The sequence below is a fragment of the Pristiophorus japonicus genome, chromosome 2 (genome assembly GCF_044704955.1).
Source record: "Pristiophorus japonicus isolate sPriJap1 chromosome 2, sPriJap1.hap1, whole genome shotgun sequence".
NCBI lineage: Eukaryota > Metazoa > Chordata > Chondrichthyes > Pristiophoridae > Pristiophorus > Pristiophorus japonicus.
In genome coordinates, this window is record NC_091978.1 from 170,139,834 (window position 1) to 170,165,280 (window position 25,447).

The 25,447-nt window shown below is 43.9% G+C and overlaps 1 protein-coding gene across 1 annotated transcript in view; it reads right to left on the reverse strand.

The window, feature by feature from the left end:
- slc30a9 (solute carrier family 30 member 9) overlaps window positions 1-25,447 on the reverse strand; it is a 233,118-nt gene that overhangs the window by 95,501 nt on the left and 112,170 nt on the right. The window contains exons 8-12 of the mRNA XM_070860729.1: window positions 15,348-15,406; window positions 11,208-11,275; window positions 10,652-10,754; window positions 5,538-5,593; window positions 748-883 (exon numbers count right to left, since the gene is read on the reverse strand). Of these exons, the coding sequence (XP_070716830.1) occupies window positions 748-883; window positions 5,538-5,593; window positions 10,652-10,754; window positions 11,208-11,275; window positions 15,348-15,406 (422 nt within the window). The remainder of the gene's footprint in view (window positions 1-747; window positions 884-5,537; window positions 5,594-10,651; window positions 10,755-11,207; window positions 11,276-15,347; window positions 15,407-25,447) is intronic.

Consider the following 25,447-nt stretch of genomic DNA (forward strand, 5'->3'; position numbering starts at 1 on the left):
GGTCAGCTCCCAACTTGGAACAAAGCAGCAGCTCCTTTAAAGTCAATGTAGCTGCTCTACAATGCACTCAAGCCACAGGAGTATAAAATGTCAGCCTCCATGAAAGTAAAAAAAACAAGTATATTTAGTACAATAAATAAATAATAAAAACACCCAACTGAACATTTGAATATACCCTAAATGGAAAGTACAAATGCTCTCCAACCTTTCTTCTCTGAAGTGAACTTTGGAGATTAGAATTCAGATGATCAGCTCTGCTCATCGACATTTTGATTCAGACTCTAATTTTTAAACACTGTCAAGAGTATAGCAAAGCATATGTTGACCAAGATCAACTGTTTGCTGTGATAACTGATATCTTGCTTCATGGCCAGGCTGGCACAGAAAGGAAGAACATTAACACTTTAAAACTTGTTCCCAATTAAAACTAAACTGCCAGTTTAGAAGTGAGTGAGTGCAGAATCTGACTGGGAAAATCTTTGGGAGATTGTAACATGGGCAGTTTAGCAGTCTTCTTATTCTGGCATCGCTGAAATTCTAGTCAACCAAAAGGGTCCTGGTTCAGACTACTGTACTTGGATTAGAAAATGATTGGATTATACAGAGAGAAGAATTTGGTGTACTAAAATCTATGCTTGATCAGGTATACAATTATTTGTCACTTTCAATAGGGAGCGCATTTGTAGCTGTCTCACAGAATCTGTTCCACAGCTCATTTTTGAAGCATTTGCTCAATGCAGAACTTACCCATGTTAAGGATTCTATATGATGAGGATGTAAAAGTCCAATAATTCCATGATACCAGGAGAGCCCGGCACCCATCATAAAAATTCCAACTCCACTAATGAGGGATGCAATGTAGCGCATATTTGTAAATCCATACCTTAATTTAAAAAAAAACCAAAACTAAATGCAAAAACAACCATACGAGCTGCATCAGTTTTATGGATGGGAGAATTAGCATTTATTTCAAATCTAAAATTAAAGTTAATCCATGATCATCTCAAACATTTTAAATAATGGCAACTACTGCAATTATTAAAAACTTCTACTTTTATGGGCTCAATTTTCCCCAGTTATCTGCGCCGTTTTTTTGGTGCAGCCGCTTTTTTTGCGGTAAATTAAAATATCCAAGTTTCCCCAAAATTTCTGCGCCAGCGTAACATAGTTACAATTTTTTTAGGTTAGTATTTTTTTGCGTGATAGGGGGCGTAACCGGATGTCCGTGCCAGTTTTTCAGATTTAAGCAAGATTGGCCAACTTACATTTTTCCAAGGACGGCGTATATGACTCTGGGCACTTGAGAAAAAGCAGCGCACATTAAAAAAATCGGCACAGAAATTGGCATTGTTTTTAGGTGAAATTTTGGAGGGAGTCAAGAAGACAAAGAACATGCATCACGAAGCTTAATTTTTTCAAACTCAAAATGGAGAAAATGGAAGTCTAATGCAATTCTTTAATTTTTGATTTTTTTTCAAAGTACCACGCCATCACCGAACATCTCCTCACCGGGCTCGAGGGTCGGCGGGCAGAATCACTCCCTCACCCGGACACAGGGGCTCGGGTTCAAAAGGAGCCCAGGGGGTTTGCGGGGGGGGGGGGGGGGGGGGGGGGAGGTGGGTGGAAGCCGAACTGAAGAGATGTGAAGCTTTAGACATACAGCAGCTTCAAAAGAAGCATGGGGGGAGCGGGGGTGGACGCTGAGCCCTTGTGTCCGGCCAAAGGAGCGATTCTGCCGGCTGATGTTCGGTCGATGGTGGGGTGGTGCATTGAAAAAAAAATCAAACATTAAAGAATTGCATTAGACTTCATTGCCCCAAATGTCCTCATTGAATGTTCTAAGCATGTCTATTGCGCATTGCCAGACCAGGGTGTGGTCCATACTAGGGTGTCGACGTTTGGGAGAGAGAGAGAGGAAAGAAGGTTTAAGTCCTTTGTCCTGCTGTTTTGAGCTTCTTGCAAAGCTACAGTTTAATTATGGAGGCAATACTGACAATGCCATATCTTGTGCAAGCCTTCTCCATGATGGTGCTGCAGAGCAGAGTGATTAGACATCATCGCATGAGGAACCTCACAGCATGTAGGATGGTGGGCAGGAGGCCTTGCCCACATCGGGTATATCGAGACAGGCATTCATACCTGCACCTGAGTGATGCAGAGTGTGAGAAGGCGGCGTTTCCGCGAAGTTGTAGTAACTGAGAGCCGTGAGTTAATACAAGCAGACCTGCACCCTAGCAGCGTCAGGAGGACTGCTTAGTCAGTCGAAGTAAAGGTTACAGCTGCACTTTCATTTTATGCATCTGGATCATCCACAACTGGGGATGTGCACGCCATTTCTCAACATGCAACACACATCTGCATTCAGCAGGTGAGTGCTGCACTATATGCCCAGAGGGATAACTACATAAAGTTACCCATGACCGCCCAGGCATTGTGTGACAGGGCTTTGGGCTTCTCCAGGATTGCTGGCTTCCCAAAAGGTACAGGGCTGCATTGATTATACCTACAGCACCTTGCGAGCACCTTTGGAGGATTCCAAAATGTACAGGAATAGAAAAGGCTTCCACTCCGTGTGTGACGATATGTATCGCATCATGTCAGTTGATGAGAGATACTCTGGGAGCACCCATGATGCATTCATCCTACGCAAGAGCGCTATATCTGCCATGGTTCAGCAGCAGCCAGAAGGGCAGAGCTGGCTGCTGGGAGACAAAGGGTACGGCCTCACCACATGGCCCGTGACGCCCCTACGCATAACCCGAACGGAAGCGGACTAGGAATACAACATGTCGCACATTGCGACGCACAGCATAGAGAGAGGATCATTGGCATCTTGAAACAGCGTTTCCGATACCTGGACCATTCCGGAGGTTACGTGCAATACTCCCCTGAGATTGTCAGTCAGTTCACTGTTGTGTGCTGCATGACTTAGCCATCATGAGGCAGCAGCAGCTGGTAGAAGACAACCCACCTGAGGTGAGAGTGGCTGATGTTGAGGAGGAACATGCAGGTGATGAGGAGGAGGACGATGACAAAGAAGCCATGCAACTACGGCGGAGGAGGGCGGGCTTGTCCTGCCCTTTTAACGATTGCTCGAGCTTTGCGCCAGCAGCTCATCCATGAATGCTTTGCTGCCTGAAGGCTCAGCGGCAACTATTCCAAATGGACCATGTTTACTGTTTGGACCTGTTCCATAATGTTGTGGTAATAATGGAAATTATTATTCTTTAGTTCAAAAATTGTTAATAATGGAAACGATTCAGTTATAATTTAAAATATATTTTATTCAAAAGGTTAACACTTGTTTGTACTTAACTTTAATAAAAATATTCTTGTATCAAACTTTAAAGTTTTCAGTTAAAATCACTTACAAACTTTTAAACTTGTAAATTTACATCACTTACAAAAAACTTTTAATGTGAGAACAGTTACAACAGTAACAATAATAACAGCAGCAAAGAAAGGCTGCTCCCATCTCTCCTCCACCTTATTCTAAGACCGCCCGCTGCACTTGGTCTGCCCGCAGGTGGTGGCACAGCGTTTCTCGGGTTGGTACCAAGCTTATCCTTTCGAGCATCTCGGGTAATGCGTACTTCTTGATGAGGGGCGTGGGCAGGCGGAAATGTGGAAGGCCCGGCTTAGGCCTCTTCAGAGGCTGGTCTGGGGATTGGAGTGGGAGTGGTAGTTGATTCAGTCAATGGCCGCGGGGTCTGGGCGTGTTCCTTATTGCAGCGGCTAACTCCGACATTCCCTCCCTCATGTGCCCTGACAGTGTCTCAACTACTTGCAACATTCCCTCCCTCATGTTCACCAACAGCATATCAATTACCTGCAACATTCCCTCCCTCATGTTCGCCGACAGTGTTCCCATTTCTCGTGAGAGTGTTGTTACTTCTCCCAACAGTCCCGATACCTCATCACCCACCCCAGTGATGGTGTCCAGGCGTGATCACGTAAGGTTAATGCTCTCCACATTCATTGCCATCATCTGAACTACATCCGTTAGATCATGCACCTCAGGAGAGCGCTGTCGAGCTCTCCTTCCCCTCCTCACCCTGGGTGTGGCTCGCTGCACCCCACTGGAACCCGCAGCCTCGGACTGTGCGAAACCATGGAATGTCCCAACACTCGTACCAATCAGGAAAGGGGCTGGCACCTCAATGAGCAGCACCTGCACCTCCTCCAGTGTGACTATAAGAGTGGGGGCTTCATCCTCCTCCTCCCCATCCCCCGCATGATCTTGGTCTGGAAGATGGGATTGGAAGATGTTCTCCTCTTCAGGCTCGTCTGCGTCTGAATCTTCTTCTGCATCGGCTTCAGCCTCGTCAGGGTTGGTCTCAAGTTCTGCAAAATATAACAGAACCGACAAATGGTTAGCAGCAGAGAAGGGGGCAGGGTGGGTGGCATGAGTAGGTTCACACAGCGCAGGAAGCAGGTTCATTTGAAGGACCACGATGGATGATAGCACATTGCATCAACTGAAGTGTAGCTGACGGAGACATCCCCATAAACCGAAGCATAACTAGCTCGCGCGGTACTTAACTTTTAGGAGAGCCAGACTCTGGAATTTGCAGGACTTGCCCTCTCCCTCGAGTGTAGTGGTGGTTGCTTTTCTCTAGGCAAGACCCATCAAAGCAGCAACCCTGTCTTCCAAGGGTGTCAGTGGGTGCAGATTTGCCGGGCCTCCTCCTGTTAAGAGTTCTTTCCCTTTTGTTGTGTGCAAAGATGAAAATGTAACTAAGAGTCTTTCTGCTTGGTGGGACATACAGATGATCACATTTACAATTGCAATTCCAGTGGAATAAATGAAAATATTACTTACACTAACTACTTGACCAAGGTCCTGCCACTTCTTTTTGCACTGGACTCCAGACCTCGTGGTGGTCACCATTGCACAGTAATCTTCTGCAAGTTGGTTCCAGCATTTCTTCGTTTCTTTTGGTGAAACTTTTGTGTGACCTCTGCTGGTGTCCAGCTCGTGCCATCTGGCATCAATTACAGTAACTAGTGCCTCCACTTCGGCCTGAGAAGTTCTTGGTACTTGAGCCACGATGCATATTGCAGCTCTGATTTTTCCACTGAGAATTAAACTGGCTCTTTAAAAAATGGTCGAATGCAGACCGGGAGCTGTACTGGGCATGCGCGCCTATAGCAATCTTGTCAAAAATTTAGTTTTTTTCCCCCCGCGCATGTGCAGGAGGGTGGGGCATCGTTTTTTCGGCACAGACATTAGGCTCCACCCCCTGAAGCTAAAGTACAGGCTGAACGCCGCTAATTAAAAAAATTAGAATGGGGAAACTTGAAAGTTATTTTTTGGAATAGTCAAGGTCCAAAAAGAACAGGCGTATCTCTTGCAATACACCAAAAAACGGCAATGGGGAAAATTGAGCCCTATATCTGCAACAAACCTTGCTGCAGAGACTGGTAGTGAAAAATCATGGGCGATTTTCATCCCATTAAAAGCAACAGAAAAGACAGCAACTGTTTGTTTTTTTAATAGCAAACTAAAGTAAATAATAAAGTTAGATTTTCCTTACGGATGGCCAGGATCTGGGGTCCTGGAAGATTGACTGATGCCCACTGCTAGTAAAGCCTGAAGAAAACACATCTTTGTGTCAATGTAAGGGTAGAATAGCATTAAAAATAATGAACAAACATTATCAATCAACAATACCTCTAACAATTCAGTTCTACTCATTTTTACACAAAAGTATCCAAAGATAGTGGTCCGGATTTTGAGGTCAGCAGTGAACAAATGGTGCTTATTGCTTATTACACTTACACTTGCCCATCGACTTTGTGTGAACTTTTGCACTGGAAATTGCGGTTATTAAAAATCCAAAACAGCACACTGCCCTCTACAGGGGATCTGGGTCCTGTGTGAACAGGACAAGCATAGCAACGTAGGAAAGAACATAGGAACAGGAATAGGCAATTCAGTCCCTCGCGCCTGCTCCGCCATTCAGTGAGATCATAGCTGATTTGCAGCATGACTCCATATACCCACCTTTGCCCCATATCCCTTAATACTTTTGGCTAATAGAAAGCTATCAATCTCAGATTTAAAATTAACAATTGATCGAGCATCAATTGCCGTTTGCAGAAGAGAGTTTCCAACTTCTACCACCCTTTGCGTGTTGAACTGTTTCCTAATTTCACTCCTGAAAGGTCTGCCTCTAATTTTTAGACTATATCCCCTAGTCCTAGAATCCCCAACCAGTGGAAATAGTTTATTTTTATCTACCCAATCTGTGCCCCATAATATATCTTGAAAATTTCGATCAGATCACCACTTAACTTTCTAAATTCTAGGGAATACAACCCTAATTTGTATAATCTCTCCTCGTGACTTAACCCTTGAAGTCCAGGTATCATTCTAGTAAACCTATGCTGCACTCCCTCCAAGGCCAATATATCTTTCCCAAGGTGTGGTGCCCAGAACTGCTCACCGTACTCCAGGTGTGGTCTAACCAGAATTTTGTATAGCTGCAGCATAATGTCTATCCCCTTGCATTCTAGTCCTCTTGATACAAGGGCCAGCATCCCATTAGCCTTTTTGATTATTTTCTGTAGCTGTTCATAACATTATAATGATCAATGCACCTAAATCCCCAACTCTCTTTGGACCTCCACTGTTTTTAGCTTTTCACCATTTGGAAAGTACCCTGTTCTATCTTTTTTAGTTCCAAAGCGGATGACCTCACATTTGCCTCCATTGAAACATAGAAATCTACAGCGCAGAAGGAGGCCATTTCGGCCCATCGTGTCCGCGCTGGCCGACAAAGATCCCACGGCCCTCGGTCAGCAGCCCTGAAAGTTACATATAAACCTATGAACAATGAACAATGGCGGAAAGGTAAAGAGCACCTGGCCCAACCAGTCCACCCCACACAATTGTGACACCCCTTGCACCGAAACATTCTATACTCTACCCCAATTGGAGCCATGTGATCTCCTGGGAGGGGCAAAAACCAGATAAAAACCCAGACCAATTGGGGAAAAAAAATCTGGGAAAATTCCTTTCTGGCCCATCTAGACAATCGAAACTAGTCTAGATCATCTTGGCCGTATTCGATTCCCTGCAGTACTTACCATCATATCTGCGCCAGCCAAAAGGAGGTTATCCAGTCTAATTTCCAGCTCTAGGCCCGTAACTCTGCATGTTATGGCACTTTAAATGCCCATCCAAGCATCTTTTAAATGCGATGAGAGTTTCTGCATCCACCACCCTTCCAGGCAGTGAGTTCCAGACTCCCACAACCCTCTGCGTGAAGAAGCCTCCCCTCAAATCCCCTCTGAACCTTCCACCAACTACCTTAAAACTATGCTCCCTCGTAATTGACCCCTACGCCCTTGCTATCAACTATATCCAGGCCGCTCAAAATTTTGCACACCTCAATGAGGTCTCCTCTCAACCTCCTCTGTTCCAATGAGAACAAACCCAGCCTATCCAATCTGTCCTCGTAGCTAAGATTCTCCATTCCAGGCAGAATCCTGGTAAATCTCCTCTGTACCCTCTCTAGTGCAATCACATCCTTCCTATCATACAGCGACCAGAATTGCATGCAGTACTCCAGCTGTGGCCTAACTAGAGTATTATACAATTTAAGTATAACCTCCCTGCTTAAAACTGAAATTCATTTGTCACAGTTTTGCCTATTTACTTAATCTGCCGATATCCCTTTGCAATTTTATGCTTCCATCTACAATTCTACCTATCTTTGTGTCATCAGCAAATTTCTATATATGACTCTGTTCCACCATCATCTAAGTCGTTAATATATACTGTGAACAGTTGAGGCACCAACACAGATCCCTACAGGACACTATGAGTCACCTCCTGTCAATTTGAGCACCTGCACATTATCCCTACTTGCTGTCTCCTGCTGCTCAGCCAATTTCCTAATCAGGTCAATAATTTACCCTCCATTCTGTGAGCTTCCACCTTAGTTAACAGTTTCTTATTTGGGACTTTATCAAATGCCTTCTGGAAGTCCATAAAAATATCAATAAACATTCCCCGTGCACTGCTTTAATCACCTCTTCAAAACAACTGTATCTCCTTAACCAATCAGATTGAAGATTCCTCACTGAGACACACAGGGGAATTTTAACTTTGGTGAGCACGTGGGATTGGGTGATGGGTTAAATTTGAAAAAATTCTGAGCGCTTTGGGAAGCTGGCTCCAGCTCGCCGACTTCCAAGGTGGGACAAGGGGCAGCCGCTCCCAGGAGTCGGATTGGCATTAATTACATTAATGAGGCCGGCAACCTCTGATTTCACCTGCTTTGCAGGTTTTACAGTGGCCGGCCTCATTTACTGGGCACTGGAAGCTAAGCAAGGCGAGGACAGCTTAGTGAGAAGGCAAGCGCCTTTACAGCACTGCTCATAGGCCAGGAGGAGCAGGAGTGCTTTTCCTCGGTCCCCCAAGTTCCCACCGCATCAGACACCCCTCTCCCCAAACAAAGCCCTCCAGAATCGGGGATCGGACTTACCTGGTCCTGTGGCCTCCCTGCTCACCACCTGACTGGAAGCCAGGCCTGTCATTCAGACTGACTTCTGGGCGAGGAACCAGTCAGGGCCAAAAGACGCACACTGTGGAGTTAAAACGCCACAGTATGTAGGGAAACCCAGACTTCCAGGTTTCCCATCCGCACCTCTGTGCCCTGCCGCTCACTTACGTGACCCATCCTAGTAAATATCCAGGCCACAGAGTCTAAACCAGGAAGTGCAAGTTAGAATATTAATTCAATGTCAAATACATATACAGAAAGCAAAATAAACAGAGGGAAAAAAAGATGGGATTGAGAGAGAGAGGTGAGACACATTTTAAAAAAATCTCCAATATTTAAAATCTGAAGGAGTGAGACTCCACCCTTGTAAAAGTTAATTTTCAGTGCAAGAGGGGTTGTTTGGCAGTAATTAATTATCATGGCTTTAAAAATTCACTTACACATGAATGGACAAGACCTAACTTTTTCCGGTGTGTTTAGTGGGTGTATATCTACAAATTCACAACTTTCCATGTATGTGAATGCTGAGTCTCTCGGCGAGATGCCATTATAGCCAAGCTTCTGGAGAAGCAGGGAACCTCAGACAGCCCCTTCCTGATTTCCGCATTTAACTGTGCATGTGCAGATGCCGGAAGTTTCTATCCAATTTATTTTTATAAATGATGAGGCTATGCTCAACATTATTTCTAACAAAATTCAGACCATTAATCCACATCCCATGTGCAACTGAATAAGGAGCTGTTCTAGTATTGCCTGATCAACGATCAAACATACCCTAGATAAAACCTATATATAAAATTCAATGATAATGTAGTCACCAAATAACATGCAATTCCCTTTTTTTGAAAAAATGAACAATGGGACTGAAAATATTGAACAGATAGATAATGGCCAACAGTATCTACTGATTATAAATCGTTAAGTGTGTGATCACATGGCCACTGTAAAATATATCATGTTTTGGGTGTATGGCTGCAATGCAGGACCAGAAAGTAAACATGGATCATGTCTGCAAACCAAAGTTATAAAAGAAAATACAGGTGCAATTGAACATACCTGCTGGGCACTAGAAAAATGTAATCTCCAATTTTAAAATCATAAAACACCCCATTTCGCTTTGTGTTTTGATTTAAGAACAAAAGAGAATTTGATCTTCAACAGTTATGTAACCTATATGGTCTAAAGGTGTTGCTCTTATATATTTATCCCCTGAAGCCTGCTCAACCATTCAATAAGATCATGGCTGATCTTTAACCTCAACTGCACTTTCCTGCCTGATTCTCATATCCTTTCGATTCCAGAAATCGATCCATCTCAGCCTTGAATATTTACTCAACGACTGGGCATCCAAATCCCTTTGGGGCAGGGAATTCCAAAAATTCAGAATTCTCCAAGTGAAGTTGGGAATAATGGTAAAGTTAAAATTAAAGGCTGAATCTGAATGCATGAAGCATTCATAACAAGACAAGTTAGTGGCACGAAGAGAGATTTAAATGGCTTTGATCTAATAGCCATTGCAGAGATGTGGTTGCAAGGTGACCAAGGTTGGGAACTAAACAGTCCAGAGTACTTGAAAAGAACAGGCAGAATGGAAAAGAAGGGGGAGGGCTAGCCCTGATAATGAAGGATGACATAAGGGCAGTAGTGAGAAAGGAACGTGGCTTGGTAGATCAGGAAGTAGAATCAGTATGGGTGAAGATAGGAAATAACAAAGGGTAGAAAACTTTGGTGGGAGTAGTTTATAGGCCCCCAACAGTATCTATATCATTGGACAGAGTATTAATCAACAAATAATAGAAGCTTGTAACAAAGGTAATACAATAATTATGGGGACTTAAATCTTTATATAGACTGGGCAAATTAAATTGGCAAAGGTAGTCTGGAGAATGAGTTCATGGAATGCATTTGAGACAGTTTCCTGGACCAATATGTCGTGGAACCAACCAGGGAACAAGCTATTTTAGATCTTATATTGTGTAATGAAACAGGGTTAATTAGTAATCTCAGAGTATTAAATATATACTTTCAGGCATAATCACAAGGTAACAGTAATTTATATCTGAAACAGATTTAACTTATCCTTACAATAAATTCAATAATCTAAGTAAATGAATGCAATAAATGGATCACTTCCTTACCTGATTACAGGTGTCAGCCAGTGAATGTATAGCTTCTGAGAACATTGATGCAGACCCTGTATAAACCCAGGCAAGTAGTTTGAAGATAAAATTCAGCCCATTGCTAGAGAGTGGGATTAACAAAAATAACATATTGACAGACAGCAATGTGGGATTTTTGCATTTAGAAGGAGCATTTAAAAAGCAATTTTTTTTTAAAGTTTGTTTTAAATTCAGCAATAACAAGAAAATAAATTTTGGTTATAAACCAATGTGGCAACCAACAAACCAGCAATGGAATACGAGCCTCCTATTTGGCCCAGAATCAAATGCCACAGCAGCCATTTCCTCAAAAAGCAAGCTGCATAGCTTTTGGCCCAACCACTAAATGGAGCATTTTCTTTGCTATCCTGAAGCAGGTATTTGTCTTGCGGGGAGAGGGAGAAGAGGCAGTGAAAATAAGTTTTCTTAAACAAGAATATTTACATATTTACCATTAACTTGTTCTCTTACGTAGATTTTTATCCAAGCTCATTTTAAAAATAAAACAAACTTTAAATACAAAACAAGGCCTTACATGCAGATTGCAACCATCACAACGTTTCCCGGTCCCTGTAAGAATGGTGTTGACTTAGTTGAACGAGGCTGAAAGATAAACAACATTTTTGTTATTGATAAGTTAAAGTTATAAACTATTGCAGTCCTATTAACCAATGACATTCACTAATGACAATTCTATTTTCTGAAATTTATCTTGTGGCATTTTGTTCTTTGACCAATAAGATTCTAAAACCCAGCAATTACAGCAAAAAAAGCATTATGCATTTGTACACTCCTACACCTGCGCTTGTACAGAAAGGTGCCGTGGGAAGGGAAGGGTTTAGTTTGGGGTGATTGAGGAGTGGACCAGGGTGTCGCGGAGGGAACGGTCCATTTGGAATGCTTAAAAGGGAGGGGAGGGAAGATGTATTTGGTGGTGAGATCACGCTGAAGATGGCGGAAATGGCGGAGGATGATCCATTAAATGTGGAGGCTGGTGGAGTGAAAGGCGAGAACAAGAGGAACCCTATCAAGGTTCTGGGAGGGAGGGGAAGAAGCTTGGTCAAAGAGGTAGGTTTTAAGGAGCGTTTTAAAAGGAGGAGAGGTAGAGAGGCAGGGAGGATTAGAGAGGGAATTCCAGAACTTAGGGTCTCGGCAGCCGCCAATGGTGGGAAGGAAGGAAATCAGGGATGCGCAAGAGGCCAGAATTGGTGAGTTCTCGGAGGGGTGTAGGGCTGGAGGAGGTTACAGAAATAGGGAGAGACAAGGCCATGGAGGGATTTGAACACAAGGTTGATAATTTTAAATTCGAGGCATTGCTGGACTGGAAGCCAACGTAGGTCAGCAAGCACAGGAGTGATGGGTGAACGGGACTTAGTGAGAGGTAGGATATAGGCAGCAGTGTTTTGGATGAGCTCAAGTTTACAGAGGGTGGAAGATGGGAGGCTGACCAGGAGAGCATTGGCATAGTCAGGTTTGGAGCTAACAAATACATGGATATTTAGTTTCAGCAGCAGTGACTGAGGCAGGGATGGAGATGGTCAATATTACATGAGATGAGAGTAGACAGTGATGGAGGATACAGGGTAAAAAGAACAGCTCAGGGTCAAATAAGACACCAAGGTTGAGAACAGTCTGGTTTAGTCTCAGATAGTTGTCAGAAAGGAAGGATGGAATCGGTGGCTAGGGAACTTGGGGCTGGGGCCAAAGACAATGGCTTTGGTCTTGCTAATATTTATCTGGAGGAAATTTCTACTCATCCAATACTGGATGTCCGACAAGCAGCATGACAAATCATAGGCGGTGAAGGGGTTGAAAGGTTTTGAGGAACAGCTGGGTGTTATCAGTGTACATGTAGAATCTGACATTGTGTTTTCGGATGATGTTGCTAAGGGGCAGCTTGTAGATGAGAAATAGGAAGGGGCCAAGAATAGATCCTTGAGGGACTCCAGACGTAACGATGCGGGAGCGGGAAGAGAAGCCATTGCCAGAGATTCTCTGGCTATGATTGGATAGATAATAATGGAACCAGGCGAGAGCAGGAGATGAGTTGGAGGAAGATGACATGGTCAACCATGTCAAAGGCTACAGACAGCTCGAGAAAGAGGAGGAGGGATCGTGCACCACAGTCACATAGGATGTCCTTGGTGACTTTGATAAGCATCATTTCAGTTCTGTGGCAGGGGTGGAAACTTAGAGGGAGAAATTCAGGTCATTTGTGCCTCCTGTTAGCGCCCCTGGAAACACTAACAGTGGTGCCCCTCTCCAATGACGACGTCATCGCCATGCGCAGCAATCCGTTTTCACCCTGGAGTAAAAATTCGGTAGCTTCACGGGGTGCGTACCAGGCTGCAGGCCGCTCGCGGGGCGATAATTAAAGGGGAGGTGGGGAATGTAAAAAAAAATGGCTGACTTACCGGTCACGGCCTTCTTGTGGCCCAGCTCTCCGCTTGTATGCTGGGCTGCTGCCACGACACCCTGCTCCGTGGTGGTCCAGAGATGGCCCTGTTTCCTGCCCGCAGAGTTGGCAGCTTGACTCTCCCCTTTAATGAAAGGGTGGGCCCTGTACACGTGGTGCGTCCCACCACAGAGGTCTTGCGCCCCACTCCCTCCCCACTGAGCAGGTGGAGCGCGATATTTTGCGCTCCACTTCCTCTCAGGGTCAGTAAGCTGAATATAGGTTGCGGGGTGGGACTTACAGGCCTGGCGGGGTGGTACGCAATTTTGGGGCCTTGATTGGAGAGGTGCAAACATGGAGTTGAGAGAAAGATGGGAATAGATTTGGGAAGTGACAACACGTTCAAGGACTTGAAAGGAAAGAAAGGTTGGAGATGGGGTGGCAGTTTGCAAAGGTCAAGAGTAGGCTTTTTGAGGAGGTGGTTGATAACAGCAGATTTGAAAGGTATGAGAACAGTTTACAAAATCAGTTAGCATGGGGCCAGGAAGGGAAGTTGAGGGGTCAGCAGTTTATTGTGAATAAGGTCAAGAAAGCAGGAGGTGGGTCTCGTGGATAAAATGAGCTTGGTGAGGGTATATGAGGAGATAGGAGAGAAACTTGAGAAAGATGCACTTTCAGGGCCATTGGCGGAAGAGATTTTTTTTCAGGGGTGGATGCAGAAGGAAGTATAACTGGAAGGAGGATGCAAATGGAGAAGGATACAAGGAAGCGATTAGAGATGGCCTTATCTGTGATTGAGACGATGAGAGTAGAGGTGCCACATGGGATGGCATGGTCAAGGGGGTGGCCATGAATACAGATAGGTGTGTTTATATGGAGGGAGAGGTTAAGGAAGGCTAAGAGGGCAATAAACTTAGGAGAGAGATGGCAAGGTGAGTTGAGATGGTGAAATCACCATGGATGAGCAGTCACTTGGTGCAGAAAAAAAAACAATTTTGGTGCACATACAATCCTGTTTAAAATAGAACCAGTTTCACTGTACTGAACTATAATATTCCTTCACTCCAGTTTTATGTAAAAAAAAATTCTGTATATATTAACGAAAACAAGAGAAAAATATGCTTTACACAGTATTATAGGAGAAAGCACAGATGACTTGAACAAACTGCTCAAACTTTACTTCCTTATATCATTATGGATGCATTGTTTTACCTAATAAAGCTCGTGATAGCTACTTTTTTCATGACTCTCCCATCCATGAACTGTTCAGTGCACAAAAGTAACTCTTACAAATTAATGCTCAATTTACACACCCCCTGGATATTCTCATGTAGGATTATTTCTACGCAAATAATGCAAGCATTGCAGTCATAGCTAACAATATTTAACATCTTTTCATAATCGGTAACAATTTTACATATCTATAAATTACACTCAACGTGCTTGGTGCTAAAATGCATCAGTTCAGAGGTAGAACGATGTCACATCATCGTTAACTTTGTGTTTGGAAGGCATACACACTTCTCAAATGCCATCCCGAGGAGACCAAAACGTTACGTGGTAGAGTTTCCGCTTTGGGCACAATTGGAAAATTTTGCCCAAAATACACTTGAAGCTGTGCTGGTTAGGTTCAAGTTTCTTCTGAACATAATTTGCATAATCATGAACGTAACATTTTCTAAGCACTAGCATTATTGGGCTTCGTAACAGAAGGTAATAATTTATTTTCTCTCTATTAAAAAGTATTCCTTGCTGTACTTAAGAGTGGTAAACTGCTGCAATTTTATTAAGACGGTTGAAAATGGGTCAATCTCGAAAAATAATCATTTTTAGTATGGCTCTGTCCAGTCCTTCACTTGTGAAGAAACTGATTTAAAAACACTGAAAATGACTTAAAAGAACTATACTGAACCATTTAATTGTTTCAATGGTGTATACGAGTCAGTTTCTTAGCAAATTAAATATTTTTTGACATAACAAAACTTTTAAAACATGCCTACTACTGCCTGTGCACCTAAGAAAATGAGCCCAATTTGAAGAGCCTTCTCAAACCAGGGCAATCTGTGAAATTTCATAATTTTGAACTGGAGCCAAGGTTTAATTTGGGCGGATTGAATCTTGAACCAGTGTAAAAGATCGAGGAGAACGCGAGTGCAAATGGTTTTGAGCCTATCTCATGTTCTAAATGCCCCGGAATCGGGACGGAAAACTAGTGAAAACTCAACACTATATGTTTTTTTTTAAATAGATATAGAAATTTGGCTGTATAATTGACCTTACCATAGTGTTACCCAGAAACTCCCTGTATTCCCTCATTAACTTCTGATTCTTGAAAAGATCTGTAATGGAGAAAAAATATTAAATCAAATCCAGTTTGTACTAGGACATAAATTAATTTAATTAACCAGGTCTCCTGCGAGTTTGCACTGAAAGAGATTTGGAAAGAAGTACGAGAGATATTTTGAAAGACAGTGATGCTGGTGTTTTTGATTGATTTGAAGGATTTCCTTACTGACTGAAAATTGATAAGCAAGGAAATTAATGTATTCCCTTTCATATACCAGTTACATAAATACATGGGAGTGTGTAATAGGGACAAACAGTGACTCAGGACTATGTAATTACATACTTATTGTGTACAGGGTACTGCTTCTGGAATTGGAAGCAAAAGAATGAGAGTTTGGATGAAGGGTCATCAACCTGATACGTTAACTCTGTTTTTCTCTCCACAGATGCTGCCTGACCCGCTGAAATTTCCAGCATTTTCTGTTTTATTTTAGATTCAGGTATTTTGCTTTTGTAGTAGTGTTCAGTACTGATCAGGTTTAGAGAGGATTCAGTGGTGGGTGTAAGGGGCACCACACCTTTCAAATTCAGACTTGCACATTGGGAATGAAATCTAAACCGGAATAGAATTTGAGAACGGGCGAGGAGAATGACTGGAGGAGTCTGAGGAATCAGTCTTTTAAATAACAAACACATACCTGTTTAACTTGCATTAACAAACAATCCCTTGCATTTACATTAACATTTTTATTAATGTCAAAAATTACTTTGCAAAAAGTTCAGAAATTTGTGCTTCCCCTTCTTTTGATGTTCTATATTAGAAAAAAATGAAATTCTGGCTACTTTCACTGTTTCTTAAAAATGTGTTTCTAGCCATTAGTCCTTCAGTATTTCTCTATCATTGAATAGAGAAGGTGGAGAGATAACAGCCTTACAGATAGCAAGTTCCAGCACTCTGAATAGCCAGATTTGCTGTCAAAAAACTTAGGAGTTACAGGCAAAAATACCTATTTGGAATTGTAGCCTGCTGTCTCTTTATGGCTTGCCAAATATTCCATTGTTAGCTAAAGAGACTCATGGACTCGAGCCTGAGGCTTCTCAGAGAAGTATAGGCCTCGTATGTAAAAGACTGTTATACATCTTAAACAGCAACATTAACCCCACTGTTCATAAATCATGAGACAAACTCTTACAAACCATGAGATTTGGTAAGAAATCATGAGTTGCTGTTCCCCTCCCCAAACAGACTAATATAGATTGACAAATCTTTCATAAACCTCATTAGTGGCTTCCTTTATTATTTGAGTGAAACTTTACTTGAATTGCATTGTTTTAAATTTAATCGAGCACCGCCAAAAAAAAGTGGCAAATGCTGGATATATTTTAGGTTAAGTTGCAAGGTTTATTACATGGCCGGAGTGTGAGAAAGACGCTTTGAATTGCAGGAGCAGAACGCCTTCTTGTACTTTGCTCATGAAGATGGTGAAGAGTTTTGCTTCAAATTTTAATGATTCCACTTCGGTTGGAATGAAAAAAAATTGAAAACATTTAAGTTTTCATCTAATGAAAATTAGAGGATATATTTTCATCAATTCAATAATTTAAGTGAAAAGGCAGATGAATTTAAATCGAAAGATTCATACACACTTTATACTCAGATCTATTAAAATTAGCAAAGGAAGAAAATATATAAGAACATAAGAATTAGGAACAGGAGGAACTAGCCCCTCGAGCCTGCTCCGCCATTCAAAAAGATCATGGCTGATCTGGCCGTGGACTCAGCTTCACTTACCCGCCCGCTCCCCATAACCTTTAATTCCCTTATTGGTTAAAAATCTATCTGTGATTTGAATACATTCAATGATCTAGCCTCAACTGCTTCCTTGGGCAGAGAATTCCACAGAGTCACAACCCTCTGGGAGAAGAAATTCCTTCTCAACTGTTTTAAATTGGCTCCCCCGTATTTTGAGGCTGTGCCCCAAAGTTCTAGTCTCCCCGACCAGTGGAAACCATCTCTCTGCCTCTATCTTGTCTATCCCTTTCATTATTTTAAATGTTTCTATAAGATCATCCCTCATCCTTCTGAACTCCAACGAATAAAGACCCAGTCTACTCAATCTATCATCATAAGGTAACCCCCTCATCTCCGGAATCAGCCTAGTGAATCGTCTCTGTACCACCTCCAAAGCTAGTATATCCTTCCTTAAGTAAGGTGACCAAAACTGCACGCAGTACTCCAGGTGCGGCCTCACCAATACCCTATACAAAAGTTGCAGCAACACCTCCCTGCTTTTGCACTCCATCCCTCTCGCAATGAAGGCCAACATTCCATTTGCCTTCCTGATTACCTGCTGCACCTGCAAACTAACTTTTTGGGATTCATGCACAAGGACCCCCAGGTCCCTCTGCACCGCAGCATGTTGTAATTTCTCCCCATTCAAATAATATTCCCTTTTACTGTTTTTTTTCCCCAAGGTGGATGACCTCACACTTTCTGACATTGACACACTTTCCTCTGCGGCTTTTGAAGTCAAAATGGATTGAATTATATAAATTGGAAAGTCAATCAGAACTTGGCTGGGCGGTTCCAATTACACATTCCAGAGGAACATCAGGGTGTGGCTTATCCTCCAAGGGGACCAATCAGCAACAGGTCATGTGATAATGGAGAGCCAGAGAAACGGCTGCCTTTCAGTTAGTACAAATAAACGCATCCTAAAACAAAACTATTATAATTGACGAGAAATGTAGAGGCAAATTTGATTGAAGTAAAAGCCAATTAACACACTTAAGGCATTTACCTCAAGAGATCAGTGTCACATGCAATTAAGGAAAACAAAAACAGCCATAAGATTTGAACGAAAAAAGACTTGGATTTATATAGCGCCCTTCACGATCACCAGACGTCTCAAAGCACTTTACAGCCAATGAAGTATCGTCACTGTTGTAATGTAGGAAACACGGCAGCCAATTTGCACACAAGCAAGCGGCCACAAACAGCAATGTGATAATGACCAGATAATCTCTTTTTTTTTGTTATGTTGAATGAGGGATAAATATTAGCCAAGAAAATGGGGATAACTCCACTGCTCTTCTTCGAAATAGTGCCATGGGATCTTTTACGTCCACCCGAGAGAGAGCAGATGGGGCCTCGGTTTAACATCTCATCTGAAAGACGGCACCTCCGACACTGCAGTGCTCCCTCAGCACTGCACTGGAATGTCAGCCTAAATTTTTGTGCTCAAGTCCCTGGAGATCTCTGGAAAAGAAATGATTCATAACTGTGGCAGTAATAGCAAAAGCTTTTTTTTTTAAAGCTATGTCAGAAGTCAAAAGAACATAAAGGATCGTATAGGGACACTAAAGAATATTGTAGGGCAGATTCAAACTGGTTCTAGCAGAGTTGCTAAATGACCATTTTTAATCAGTCTATACTCTTATAGATGATGCTTAGGTTCCAGATGAGGGGTGCTCAGTATTGAATAGCATTATTAAAATGGCTAGTAATGTCATTTTGGATAGATTAGGAAAGCTCAAGAAAAATAGGGCTTTAGGTCTGGATAATATCCATCCAAGGGTGATTAAAGAGATATGGCGGATGCTCTGTGAGCCCCTTGCCTGTATCAATAGACTCCGGGATTGTACCCTTAGATTGGAAGCTAGCTCACGTAGGGTTCAATTTGCCCTGGTCATTTGCGGCGTTTTTTTTGGCATATTTTTTTTTCCAAAGTTTCCCCCCTGCGATCTGCGCCGGCATAACTGACTTAGTTTGGATTTTTCTAGGCCAGTTTTTTTTTTGCTTTCCCTCATGTCTGCGCCGTTTTTTGCCCAATTGTCCGCAGTTTGGCCAACATTTATTTTCTCTTAGGTCAGCGTATCTGGCCACTCCTGAAAAACCTTCTGGTGAGTTAAGAAAACCAGTGCACACAAATCTGTGCTGAAAGATGCCATTGAAGATTTTGGAGGGAGTCAAGGACACTGTCAAAATCAATAATAAAGTTCAACTTTAAAAAAAAACTTGTCAATGTAAATTTGTTGGATTTCAGAAGTTCTAACTTAAAAAAAAAAATCACTCACATACCACCAACGAACGCCTTGAAGCAGGGCTGGAGGGTCATAGGTTTGGCCAGCAGAATCGGCCCTGCGCCCAGACACAAGGGCTCAGCTACAAAACAAGCAGTGGGCCGGGGGCGGGGAGGAGAGAGAGCACGAGAGAAAGAGCGAGAGGAGAGAGAGAGAGAGGGAGAGCGAGAGAGAAAGGAGAGCAAGCGCGAGAAAGAAAGGAGAGAGAGAAAGCGCAAGCGAGAGAGGGAGGCCGATCAGAAGGCTTGGAGCCCGGGGAGGGGGAGGGACAGAGAGAAATCACAAAACTCCAATAAGTGGGGGGGGTGGGGGTGGAAGAGAGAGAGGGGAAAAGTCATGACCTTTGGGTGTGGTCCATTCATACAGACCTGGAGAAATACAACTGCGAACCTGTGCTGCCTGCTTTCCTGCCGTTTTGAGCTTCTTTCAAAGGTTAAATTTAAGTATGGGGGCAATACTGACAATGCCATACCTTGTGCGAGCCTTCTGCATCATGGTGCTATGTAGGAGACAACTGATACGACTTCATCGCATCAGGAACATCAGAGCCCGTAGGGTGCTGGGCAGGAGGCCTTAACCACCTCAGGTTTATCGAGACAGACATTTGCACCTCCACCTGAGTAATGCAAACTGTGTCAGAAGGCTGAGTTTCCGCAAAGAAGTTGTAAGTGAGATGTGAGTTGGTTAAAGCAGACCTGCAACCTAGAAACATCAGGAGGGCTGCTTTGTCAGTTGAAGTGAAGGTTACAGATGCACTTTAATTCTATGCCTCCGGATCATTTCAAGCTATAACTCGGGATGTGTGCGTTCTCAACATGCAACACATGTCTCCATTCACCAGGTCACGGCTGCACTGTAGGCGCATAGGAATGACTTCATAAAATTCTCCATGACCGCCCAAGCAATCCATGAAAGGGCTGTGGGCTTCTCCAGGATTGCTGTCTTCCTAAAAGGTACAGGGTTGCATTGATTGTACCCACATCGCCTTGCGAGCAACTTTGAAGGATTCAGAGATGTACAGGAACAGAAAATGCTTCCACTCCAATAATGTGCAGCTCGTGTGTGATGACATGCATCATACCATGTCAGTCAATGCAAGATACCCTGTTTGCACCCATGATGCGTTCATCCTACGCGACAGCGTTATATGCCATGTTTCAGCAGCAGCCAGAAGGGCACAGCTGGCTACTGGGAGACAAAGGGTACGGCCTCGCCACCTGACTCATGACACCCCTACACGTAATCTGGACGGAAGCTGACCGTCAATACAACATATCGTACATTGCGAAGCACAGCATCATTGAGAGGACCATTGGCATGTTGAAACAGCGTTTGATGCCTGGACCATTCCGCAGGCTACTTGCTGTACTTCCCCGAGATTGTTGGTCAGTTAACTGTTGTGTGCTGCATAACTTAGCTATCATGAGGTAGCAGCACCTGGTAGTGGAAGACCCACCTGCAGTGAGAGTGGCTGATGATAATGATGTGGAAGATGCAGGTGATGAGCAGGAGGAGGAGGAGGACAATGAGGATGAGGATGAGGAAGCGATGCAAGTGCCTGAGGCAGGAGCACGATGGCGGAGGAGGGCGGGCCATCGTGCTCCTTTAATGATTGCTCGAGCCTTGCGTCAGCAGCTCATCCATGAATGCTTTACTGATGCCTGAGGGCTCAGCAACAACTATTCCACATGGACATGTTTACTGTTTGGAGCTGTTCCATAATGCTGCGTTGTGTTAATGGAACATGATTCAGTTTTAATGTAAAATATATTTGATTCAAAAATTTACAATGTACTTAACTTTAATAAAATGATTCTTGTATCAAACTTTATTTTATCACTTACAAATTTACATAACTTACAAAAAAACTTAATTTGAGAACAGTTACAACAGTAACAATAATAACAGCAAAGAAAGGCTGCACCCATCCCCCTTATTCTAAGACCGCCCACTGCGCTTGGCCTTGGACACTCCACCACCCCTGCCCACAGGCGGTGACGCAGTGCTTCTGGGCTTGATACCAAGCTTATTCTTTCTAACATCTCGGGCACTGCGCACCTCTTGAGCGTGTGGGGCCTCGACGTCAGGTTGGAGGGCCCAGGCGGCAAGTTGGAGGGCCCGGCTTTGGGCTCTTCACAGGCTGGTGTGGGGATTGGAGTGGGAGTGACAGTTGATTCTGTCAATGGACGCGGGGTCTGGGCATGTTCCCTTATTGCAGCAGCTAACTCCAACACGCTGCCCCTCATGCGCCCTGACAGTGTCTCAACGACCTACAACATTCCCTCCCTCATGGTCAGTGACGTGGTTTGCACTACCTCTGACATTCCCTCCCTCATGGCCACTACTCCCTCACATCGTTCCCATTTCTCGAGTCATTGCTGTTACTTCTCCCGTCAGTCCTGCTACCTCATCACTCACCCAAATTATGGCGTCCAGGAGTGATCGGGTAAGGTCAATGCTCTCCGCACTCAATGACATCACCTGAACTACATCCGTTAGATCCTGCATCTCAGGAGAGCACGGTTGAAGCTCTCCTTCCCCTCCCCACCCCCACGGGTGTGGCTGGCACACCAACACTGGGACCCGCAGCCTGGGACGGTGGGGCCCTGGGCGTGCCTCACTACACCCCACCACTGGGAGCCGCAACCTCGGAAGGTGTAAAACCATGGAAAGTCCCACCAACACTCAAACCACTAGTCACGAAAGGGGCTGTCAACTCCATGAGCGGCACCTTCTCCAAAGTCAGTACAACAGTGGGAGCTTCATCCAGCTCCATCCCCTCCTCCTCCTCAGCGTCGGAGATGCGTGGAGAGGCGCGAGTCCGGGGTCGGCGAGAGGCCTACAAAAGGCCCAATGCAGCAGCAGTCGGGAGCAGCGTGAGGAGGTGTGTGGAGAGGCGTTGCTTGTGCAGCTACAGGGAGAAGGCAAAAAAGAAGTAGAAAGAAACAGAAAGGTGACATCACAGCTAAGGGGGTAAGTGATTGCTGATTTGTGAGTAGTTTTTCTTTTTTATCTTCAAGAACAGTGAGTAACTTTAGCTTTGTTGTTGCCAATTTAAGTGTATCTAAGGGTTAAGTCATGGCAGGAGAGCTCGGTCATGTGATATGCGCCTCCTGTACCATGTGGGAACTCAGGGACACTTCCGGTGTCCCTGACGACTACGTGTGCGGAAAGTGTATCCGCCTCCAGCGTTGCGGAATTGGAGCTGAGGGTGGATTTACTCTGGAGCATCCACGATGCTGAGAATGACGTGAGTAGCGTGTGTAGCGAGTTGGTCTGACCGCAGGTGAAGGGTCCACAGCCAGATAGAGAATGGAAGACCAGCAGGAAGAGCAGTGCAAGGCAGGTAGTGCAGGGGTCCCCTGCGGTCATCCCCCTGCAAAACAGATACACCGCTTTGAGTACTGTTGAGGGGGATGACTCATCAGGGGAGGGCAGCAGAAGCCAAGTTCATGGCACCGTGGCTGGCTCTGCTGCACAGGAGGGCAGGAAAAAGAATGGGAGAGCGATAGTGATTGGGGATTCAATTGTAAGGGGAATAGATAGGCGTTTCTGCGGCTGCAACCGAGACTCCAGGAGGGTATGTTGCCTCCCTGGTGCAAGGGTCAAGGATGTCTCGGAGCGGGTGCAGGACATTCTGAAAAGGGAGGGTGAACAGCCAGTTGTCGTGGTGCACATTGGTACCAACGATATAGGTAAAAAAAAGGGATGAGGTCCTACGAGACAAATTTAAGGAGCTAGGAGCTAAATTAAAACGTAGAACCTCAAAAGTAGTAATCTCAGGATTGCTACCAGTGCCACGTGCAAGTCAGAATAGGAATCGCAGGATAGCTCAGATGAATACGTGGCTTGAGCAGTGGTGCAGCAGGGAGGGATTCAAATTCCTGGGGCATTAGAACCGGTTCTGGGGGAGGTGGGACCAGTACAAACCGGACAGTCTGCACCTGGGCAGGACCGGAACCAATGTCCTCGGGGGAGTGTTTGCTAGTGGTGTTGGGGAGGAGTTAAACTAATATGGCAGGGGGATGGGAACCAATGCAGGGAGACAGAGGGAAACAAAATGGAGACAGAAGCAAAAGGTAGAAAGAAGATGAGTAAAAGTGGAGGGCAGAGAAACCCAAGGCAAAGAACAAAAAGGGCCACTGTACAGCAAAATTCTAAAGGGTTACAGTGCAATAAAAAGGCAAGCATGAAAGCTCGGTGCCTCAATGCAAGGAGTATTCGGAACTCAGGAGAGGGCTCTGAGCTAGTTAGAGTGGGTGAGAGCTCAGATGAACAGTACCCCAAGAAAGAATGCAAAAGGCAGGAGGCAAGAGAGCAGAGTAGCACTGGAGTAAGTGTAAACCACAAGGTGATAGGAAGGGACAGTATGTATGAATATAAAGTGGCTGCAGGAGGGGTCAAAACTAAAAATCATGGTTTAAAAACTAGTATTAAAATACTCCACCTAAACGCACGCAGCATTCAAAATAAAGTAAATGAGTTGATGGCACAAATCATTACAAATGGGTATGATTTGCTGGCCATTACAGAAACGTGGTTGCAGGGTGGCCAAGACTGGGAATTAAACATACAGGGGTATCTGACAATTCGGAAAGATAGACAAGAAGGGAAAGGAGGTGGGGTAGCTCTGTTAATAAAGGATGATATCAGGGCAGTTGTGAGAGATGATATTGGCTCAAATGAACAAAATGTTGAATCATTGTGGGTGGAGATTAGACATAGTAAGGGGAAAAAGTCACTGGTGGGCATAGTTTATAGGCCCCCAAATAATAACTTCACGGTGGGGCGGGCAATAATCAAGGGAATAATGGAGGCATGTGAAAAAGGAACGGCAGTAATCATGGGGGATTTTAACCTACATATGGATTGGTCAAATCAAATCGCATGAGGTAGCCTCGAGGAGGAATTCATAGAATGCGTACGGGATTGTTTCTTAGAACAGTATGTTAAAGAACCTACAAGGGAGCAAGCTATCTTAGATCTGGTCCTGTGTAATGAGACAGGAATAATAAATGATCGCCAAGTAAAAGATCCTCTCGGAATGAGTGATCACAGTATGGTTGAATTTGGAATACAGACTGAGGGTGAGGAAGTAGTGTCTCAAACAAGCGGACGGTGCTTAAACAAAGGGGACTACAGTAGGATGAGGGCAGAGTTGGCTAAAATAGACTGGAAACACAGACTAAACGGTGGTACAATTGAGGAACAGTGGAAGACTTTTAAGGAGCTCTTTCATACTGCTCAACAAAAATATATTCCAGTGAAAAAGGGCGGTAAGAGAAGAGATAACCAGCCGTGGATAACCAAGGAAATAAAGGAGAGTATCAAATTAAAAACCAATGCGTATAAGGTGGCCAAGGTTAGTGGGAAACTAGAAGATTGGGAACATTTTAAACGACAGCAAAGAATGACTAAGAAAGCGAAAAAGGAAAGATAGATTACGAAAGTAAACTTGCGCAAAACATAAAAACAGATAGTAAAAGCTTTTACCGATATATAAAATGGAAAAGAGTGACTAAAGTAAATGTTGGTCCCTTAGAAGATGAGAAGGGGGATTTACTAATGGGAAATGTGGAAATGGCTGAGACCTTAAACCATTATTTTGTTTCGGTCTTCACAGTGGAAGACACAAAAACCATGCCAAAAATTGCTGGTCACGGGAATGTGGGAAGGGAGGACCTTGAGATAATCACTATCACTAGGGGGGTAGTGCTGGACATGCTAATGGGACTCAAGGTAGACAAGTCCCCTGGTCCTGATGAAATGCATCCCAGGGTATTAAAAGAGATGGCAGAAGTTATAGCAGATGCACTCGTTATAATCTACCAAAATTCTCTGGACTCTGGGGAGGTACCAGCGGGTTGGAAAGCAGCTAATGGAAAGCCTCTGTTTAAAAAAGGGGGCAGACAAAAGGCAGGTAACTATAGGCTGGTTAGTTTAACATCTGTAGTGGGGAAAATGCTTGAAACTATCATTAAGGAAGAAATAGCGGGACATCTAGGTCCCAA